Source organism: Zingiber officinale, chromosome 5B (assembly GCF_018446385.1).
Source record: "Zingiber officinale cultivar Zhangliang chromosome 5B, Zo_v1.1, whole genome shotgun sequence".
Lineage (NCBI taxonomy): Eukaryota > Viridiplantae > Streptophyta > Magnoliopsida > Zingiberales > Zingiberaceae > Zingiber > Zingiber officinale.
In genome coordinates this window covers 140,612,758-140,621,032 of record NC_055995.1, presented here as the reverse complement: position 1 = coordinate 140,621,032, position 8,275 = coordinate 140,612,758, and the positions used below count along the sequence as shown (strand labels likewise).

Genomic DNA, 8,275 nt, shown 5'->3' with positions numbered 1-8,275 from the left:
ACATATATTACTTTGATATTTATGAAATAACGTACTTTATTAAATGCATTTCTTATTTTACATTTCTGACAATTTAACTTTTTCTCCCGTTTTTCTTTTCCACTATATTTCTCTCTTCTCTCTCTTCTCTTTTTTTATCGACATAACATATGAATAATATTAGTCTATCTTTTAATAACATTTTAATACATGTAAAGAAACAAAAATAAACAATGAATAGCATATTTAAACTCCTTGTAATTTCAGAATCCACTGAAACTAAAATGAGTATAATCGGAGCTCTCTAGGTCGATTAGTGGGTTTCGGTCAAACTCACTGATGGACCTAGAGAGTTCCGATTATACCAATTTCAATTTCTATGAATTTCTAAAATTACAAGAAATTCAAATATGGTGTCCATTATTTATTTTGGCTTTTAAGAAATGTTAACATGCAAAATTAAAGAATCGTAAAAAACGCCAACGTTGGGCCTGATATGGAATCATATCAGGCCCAACGTGAACCTGATATGAAATCATATCAGGCCCAACTTGGAAAATCAAGTTATGATACATTAGTGCAAAGCATACTTTGAACTGTATATTGGATCAGTCATTGTGAAAGCCGAAAAGGAAAATTTCAACAGAAGTTACAAAAATGTATTGATTTTTTCAGTATTACAATACATTTATCACAAGATAATAAACTTTTCAAGGAATTCCATTATTTAAAGGCTGATTTAGCCTAATAGAAGAAATACATATTGAATCATGAAAATGTTTTATAGAATGACTATCTAGTGTTTCAATTGATTAAAATGAAACACAGATTTAATGATTTACTTGATTGCGTGCTCGAGTAATATCAGCTCCTGAGACTCTATAGGAGAGTCTGCTTATCTCACGCATAATTGCATAGGCCAAGTCATCCAAACAAATAGGCTGCTCAAAAATGGGAAAAGTAGTTAGCCACAAAGTCAGTTTTGAGAAGAGCCGAATGGATAGTTAAGTGTTATAGGTAACTACAGAATCCATTTGTTTCATACAATTTATTTTTAGAAAAAGTTCAACAAGCAAGACAAAAGCAAAGATCTTTACCGTTCAAATATCATATAATACCATAGAAAATAAACAGAACATGGAAGCCCATGTTTTCCAATAAAAAAATAATTCTGAGTGGAGGTTGCACATCTAATGGCAGGTATAGAATAATTCGGAGTGGATAAAGCTATAATTAACCTCATTCCTGTATATCATCAAGACAAACTTGTAACATTTCCACCATCTACTTATGATACAGTACAAAACTCATTTCCAAACTAACAATTAAGTGTGAATTTCTGCCAATATGTGACATGATAACTAACAATTTTATATCATTCAGGATGCAGCAATAGAGCAAATTGTTGCAAGTTTCTTTCATACAACCTCACTCTTTAAGTGTGAATATCAACATATGACTTTAACTAAATAATTATATACTTCAATATTGCATAAGCACCAACAGATGCTTGAGTCTCTGACTAACTAGATATCAGAATAGAACCTCCAATAGCTGATTACATTAGAACTACCATTTTCAAAAATGAGGCCCAACATGGGCCTGATATGAAATCATATCGGGCCCAACTTTCATCAACGCTGGAGAAATTTTATAGGTCCACCCAGAATTGGTTGATCATCATAGGTATTTATTTTGTTAATGGTTCTATTGACTGCTACATTAACCTAATTTTTAGGTCTAGTTTCTTAATATGATATTTTCTAAATCTTATGTATCACCTGAATTTTATCTTCTCATAGGCACTGTGCTATGGAGTTTGAAATCAAGTATTCTTAATCATTCTCTCACCTGTGATCTACCTCTATGTCCTTGTGTGTGCATGCCAATGACTTTCATTTTAGGTTTAGGGAGAAACAAGCTTTTGAAAGCTGTCTGTTTTCATGTTCTGATGATAACTTTCATATTTACATGGCTGACTTCATTGTTTTCCCATACATATAACTTCTCCAGCGTTGATGAAAGTTGGGCCTGATATGATTTCATATTAGGCCCAACGTGGACTTTTTTGACGATTCTTTGATTTGATATATTAACATTTATGAAACGCCAAAATAAATAATGGACATCATATTTGAACTCCTTGCAACATCAGAAATCCATAGGAACTGAAATGAGTGCAATCGGAGCTCTCTAGGTCCATTAGTGAGTTTTTATCGAAACTCACTGATGGACCTAGGGAGCTTCGATCGCACCCAATTCAGTTCTTATGGATTTATGATATTACAAGGAGTTCAAATATGGTGTCCATTATTTATTTCATCTTTTTATAGATGTTAATATATCAAATCAAAGAATCAGTAAAAAACTCACGTTGGGTCTGATATGGACTTATATCAGGCCCAACGTGGGCTTTTTTGACGATTCTTTGATTTTATATATTAACATCTATGAAATGCCAAAATAAATAATGGACACCATATTTGAACTCCTTGTAACATCAAAAATCCATAGGAACTGAAATGAGTGCAATTGGAGCTCTCTAGGTCCATCAATGGATTTTGACCGAAACCCACTAATGAACCTAGTGAGTTCCGATTGCACCCATTTATGTTCCTATGGATTTCTGATGTTGCAAGGAGTTCAAATATGATGTCCATTATTTATTTCACCTTTTTATAGATGTTAATATATCAAATCAAAGAATCAGCAAAAAAAACCCCATGTTGGGCCTGATATGATTCCATATCAGGCCCAACGTGGGTGTTTTTGATGATTCTTTAATTTAGCATGTTAACATCTCTGAAAAGCCAAAATAAATAATGGACACCATATTTGAACTCCTTGTAATTTTAGAAATCCATAGAAACTGAAATGGGTGCAATCAGAGTTCTCTAGGTCCATAAGTGGGTTTTGACCGAAACTCACTGATCGACCTAGAGTTCTCCGATTACACTCATTTCATTTTAGTTCTAGTGGATTTCTGAAATTGTAAGGAGTTTAAATATGCTATTCATTATTTATTTTTGTTTCTTTAAATATATTAAAATGTTATTAAAAGATAGACTAATGTTATTCATATGTTCTGTCGATAAAAAAAAAGAGAAGAGAATGAAGAGAGAGAAATATAGTGGAAAAGAAAAATGGGAAAATAAGTCAAATTGTCATAAGAGTAAAATATTAAATACATTTAACAAAGTGCATTTTTGGTAAATAGTATATTTTTTTTTGATAAATTTAGATTTCTAGATGCGCCCTTGATAAATTGTCGTAAGAAGGAATCATCAAATTTAAGTAATTGAATTAAATTATCAAATCAAATCTAATAATTTTAATATTAATTTCTTATGACTCTTTTTGTATCTTTTAATTACCCCATAGACGGCCAGGGATCTCCTGGTCCATAAATTACGGACCAGGGGATGGTCCACTGATCTGGACCTTTGATTTGAATGGACCCCATCTTTAAATAAGTGGGGTTCATTCAAATTAAAGGTCCACATGTAATGGACCATTCCCTGGTCCACAATTTATGGACCAAGAGATCTACTCTCCCCATAGACAATACAAATTATGGACCAGGAGATCTACTCTCCCCATAGACAATACGTATAACCGCACGTCATTTTCCTTCTTAGCCAATCATGCTCGTCGAAAGGAGATTCCGGCCGGTCCATTTTTCACAAAACTCCATATTTTATTAAATCATCAAGACTGGCAGATGCATTGACTCGATGGTAGCTACAAGGCTCTTACCAAACTCTCCTTCTACCCCCCTTCCCCTCTGCTTCAAGCCTTCAATTAATGTGCGATTGCTCTTCCTTTCTGGCAACTACCTCCTTAATTCTCTCACGCCCTTCGAATGCTACTTCTTCCTTCCTCACCTCGCCTCCTCTCCTCTCTCACTCTCTCCTTCCCTTTCTTCCTCTCGTCTTTTGGTTTCTTGAATGTTTAATCAAATTCTTTGCCAATAGCAAATTACAGCCCTTGCCTCTTGATTCCGTGATGGCGCCGGCCTTTGTCCACCGCGATCGCAACGCGGTCTGCGTCATGGACGCTTCATCCCGCCTCGGCGTCTCCCTCGTCATCAGACTCCTGCAGAGAGGTTACACAGTTCACGCCGCCGCTTACAGCCGTGGTAAACGCAAGCGTCTTGTACTGCTCCGCTCAGGAATGAATTTTGATGATCTCTTTGGTCGCAGGCAAACATAGAGTGAGCTTGGAGAGGCTATTGGCCGAGAACCGGCGGCTTCGCCTCTTCGATGCCGACCCCTTCGATTATCACAGCATCGTCGAAGCCGTCCGCGGCTGCTCAGGGCTCTTCTACGCCTTCGACCCACCTCAGGAAGAGCCGTATGATGTAAGCTTCTATATTTTTTTTCTCCTTCCTTTAGATTCTACGACTTCGGGGAGGCCATCCATTGCCGCCCTGTCATGAGCTGGGCTAATTGAATGCAGCAACTATCCACCAAGATCCCACTGCACATGCCTTGATTGTGCAATAACTCCTAGAAATTTGGGCGATTACTTTTTCTTGTATCACGGAAGCAGAGGAATTGGTTACCAAACAGAGCGATTTCCTAATTTTTTAATCTGTGGTGCAGGATTTGGTGGTGGATGTCGAGGTGAGAGCTGCACACAACGCGGTGGAAGCATGTGCTCAGGTGGAAACCATGGAGCGGGTGATTTTCACCTCCTCGGTGACCGCCGTGGTTTGGCAAGAACACCGGGAGCTGGCCGTGGAATTCGACGAGAGAGAATGGAGTGAACCTTCCTTCTGCAGAAAAAACAAAGTAATTGATTAGGGATCCAATGGATTGGTCAACTGTAGGCCAACCAATTCCCAACCTTCCCTTTTGGTTTGAATGCTTCATTTCCATAACATCTTCTAGAACACTGCCTCAATCAATGTGGCGGCCGACAACTGTTTGACTAAAATGTTATTTGCGATACGGCAGCTTTGGCACGCGGTGGCGAAGACGCTGGCGGAGAAGACAGCCTGGGCGTTGGCAATGGACAGAGGCGTGGACATGATCTCCATCAACGCCGGGCTGGTGATGGTGCCGGAGCTCTCCGCGAACAGCTCTTACTTGAAAGGCGCGATGGAGATGTACAACGCCGGCGTCCTCGTCACGGTGGACGTTGACTTCCTCGTCGACGCCCACGTGGCCGTGTACGAGAGCGCAGAGGCTTACGGGCGTTACCTCTGCTTCAACAACGTGATTCGCCGGCCACCCGACGCCACCAAACTAGCCGAGATGCTCTCCCCTGACGTTGTTCACCCCCCTGCATGGTTAGCTCTTCTTCCCACCCTGTTTCTTCATCCATTTTCTTCGGATCTTGCTCAATGCAGTGCAGCGATTTAGACACTGCTTGAATTGTGAAACGATTTACAGCTACGAGTTGAAGGTAGAAGAGCAGCATATCCAGAACAAGAAGCTAAACAAAGTGTTGATGGACTTCGATCCAGGGAGACAAGTGGATGAGCAGGAGCTGAACAGGTTAACGATGGATTAAATTTACTCTGTAACAGTGAAGTCGGTTTAGCAGATGGGTATACCGTGGAATTACATTGTCAAATTTCTGTCGCCAATGAAGTATTTGTCTCGAGCCGATTTAAATTGTGGAGCAAAAGAAGTTTCGATAATTAATTGGTCGAATAAAATTACAGATGAGTTATTTTATGAGTGTATTGTTATAAATTATTTTTTTTTCTAGAGTATAAGGAATTAATATTGAAGATTGTCTGAGTAACAAAGGTTGATTTATGAAAGTCCTTGAGTGTAAAAACAGAACTCTTCTTCTCTTCTCCGGGCTAAAAGTTTTAAGATTTTTAAAATTTACCATTTTAAATCAATGGTCATTATAGCTTATAAAATGATTATCTAAATTATAAATATTTGAATAAAATAATTACTTTTAACCCGGATACTAAAAGATAAGCTCAATGGATAGACATTGTGCTGCTACGAACCATATCATACAAAAATTAGCCGTTTGATTCGGTTATTTTTTTAATTTTCATTTTATGAGAAAAAGAGAAACAATGTTTGACATTTTATAAAAAAAAATTAGAGAATGTATAGAAATAATTTTCTAAGAAAAGAAAAATATATATATATATATATATATTTTTAAAAATATAAAAATGAAATCAAATGCTCTTAAGAAATTGATAGAGTTGTTGGTGCTGAAACCATAGCTAATTAAATCGATATTTTGATATTAGCGAATATTCAAAATAAAAAAGTATTATATCTATAATTGTTGGGTCTTTTATTGCTGATGCAAATTGAGTGCAGACATAATGATGGTATACCATCGTTTTCGGCTAAGTCGAGACTAGAGTTAGACTTTATCTCTTTAAGACGAATTTGCCCCGCACACGGTGCTCACGCAATACGACAATTGTCTCCTAAGATACAACGACTTTTATCTTGCGATAGCAGCACTGCAAATCGTAAAACCTCCTAATCGAGGAAGCTTCTTGAACTCTCCCATGCAAGAATGCAATACTTGCTTTGCTTGGAAGGAAGTGAGTGAATGAATGAGTATGTTAGGGACTTTATTTATACATATGAAAGGGTATAAGAACCTCTTGGTTCAATTAGATCTCATCCATCCATTTCAAAATGGGTGATGTAGATCGCATCCTTTCCCAAGAGGCATATTACCTCTTCATTAGATGCACCCTTTAATCATCCAAAAGGCATTTAAACCTTTTTGATTATATTTTCATTTATAATTTCTAATAATCCCCCACATAAATGGAAAATAATGCATGCATATTATCACCTAAGGAGAGTTCAATCGATAAGTCAATGCATCGGGAGAGATAGCTTGTGGCTTTGAACCTTCCGTAGTGGAATGCTATCGAGCATACTGTTGGATCGAAAGTGCTAGAGGGGGGTGAATAGCGCTCGTGGCTTTCACTATTTTCGAATTTGTAAATCGCACGAGTTTAAGCAGCGGAATAAAGAAAAGGGAACAACACAAACACACAAGGACACGAAGAGTTACTTGGTTCGGAGCCTGTGACGACTCCTACTCCAAGGCCCGCGATCGTTGATCGCTTCTGGTGGGCAACAACTATAAGCTCGAAACAATAGTACAGATTGAGATTTACAATGAGTGCAGAATGTAAATTATACCGAACGACAGATTCAAAAAAAACGGAGCTCCGGGTCGTCGGAAGGTTGCTGCAACACTTCGGGATGAACTTGTTAGCAGTAGAACGCAGAAGGATTGCTTGTGAATGCTTGTTCTAAGCTACTGCTCGAAGTCCCCTTTTAAATAGTGTTGGAGGTGCCTCCAAGCCTGTCCGAGGCGCCTCCAGGCCGCCGAGTCGCATGCGTGGATCAACTCTGATCTGATCGCGCCTTATCTCACTGAAGGCACCTCCAAGCTGCTCCAAGGCGCCTCCAATGCCTGGTCCAAGGCGCCTCTAGTGACCTCCGAGGCGCCTCAAGCGTCTCTGGACAGCTGGCTTCGGCTAGCACCCGAGGCGCCTCCAAGCCCCATGGAGGCGCCTCGGACACTGTTCATCCGAGGTCTAAGTTGCTTCTTTGTTCCTGCAAAATGTGTTAGTCTCAAACACAAACCCTGCAAAACAAAGTCATCACAGAAACAATATGATAGATATAATTGACAGTCGTCGGACTGTCCAGGTCTGACTTCGGATTTCCAACCGGAAACGCTAGGTCGACCCGACGCCTACTGTTCCCTCTACGGGGAACACGTCCTCACCTACTCCACTCAGGAGATTTACCTGTTGTCATTGCAATCCTCCAGATCGACTGGACTTTTGCTCAACGTTCGAAGCTTCCGGACTTTCTACTGGACTCCCGCTTCCCGGCTAGTCCAGTCTTTCACCTGGTTCGCGACACCAAGACTTTCCACCTAGGGTTACCCCCCTAGGACTTTTGCCTGAAGCTCTCGACCCGCCAAGACTTTCCGCATAGGGTTACCACCCCCTATAACCTAGGGTTACCGCTAGTGGCGGATCCAGGAATTTAAATATGGAGGGGCAGATCACGATAAACAAGGGGTGGTATTCTCCATCTCCACCCGTGGAACCCCATAATACTAGGGGTTCCACCGTCGACAGAGGGGATCCGCCTTCCATCCACCTATGGTTACCGCCCCCTAGGGTTTACCACTTGCCTAATCGCAGCTAGGACTTCCCTGACACACTTAATTAAGTACGTTAGCTAACAAAACAACTTAAATTTGAATTCCTTTGCCATTATCAAAACAACGGTCGATCGTCGGATGCTTCCCGCACTAACAATCTCCC

General features: G+C 39.6%; 1 protein-coding gene across 1 annotated transcript; it reads left to right on the top strand.

Annotated features, from left to right (window-relative positions):
* The first annotated feature begins 3,728 nt into the window (after positions 1-3,728).
* On the top strand, positions 3,729-5,663 carry LOC121986450 (cinnamoyl-CoA reductase 1-like). The gene is made up of 5 exons (XM_042540419.1): positions 3,729-4,117; positions 4,182-4,339; positions 4,584-4,772; positions 4,938-5,272; positions 5,376-5,663. Exons 1-5 carry the CDS (start codon positions 3,784-3,786, stop codon positions 5,494-5,496), a joined length of 1,137 nt encoding a protein of 378 aa, XP_042396353.1. The 5' UTR covers positions 3,729-3,783; the 3' UTR covers positions 5,497-5,663.
* The last annotated feature ends 2,612 nt before the right edge of the window (positions 5,664-8,275 follow it).

Excerpts from the sequence above, each read along its gene's own strand:
- LOC121986450 (XM_042540419.1), top strand. The coding sequence starts at position 3,784 with ATGTGCGATTGCTCTTCCTTTCTGGCAACTACCTCCTTAATTCTCTCA. Across the intron at positions 4,118-4,181 it reads CGCCGCCGCTTACAGCCGTG|GCAAACATAGAGTGAGCTTG; the intron begins GTAAACGCAAGC and ends CTTTGGTCGCAG. Across the intron at positions 5,273-5,375 it reads GTTGTTCACCCCCCTGCATG|CTACGAGTTGAAGGTAGAAG; the intron begins GTTAGCTCTTCT and ends AACGATTTACAG.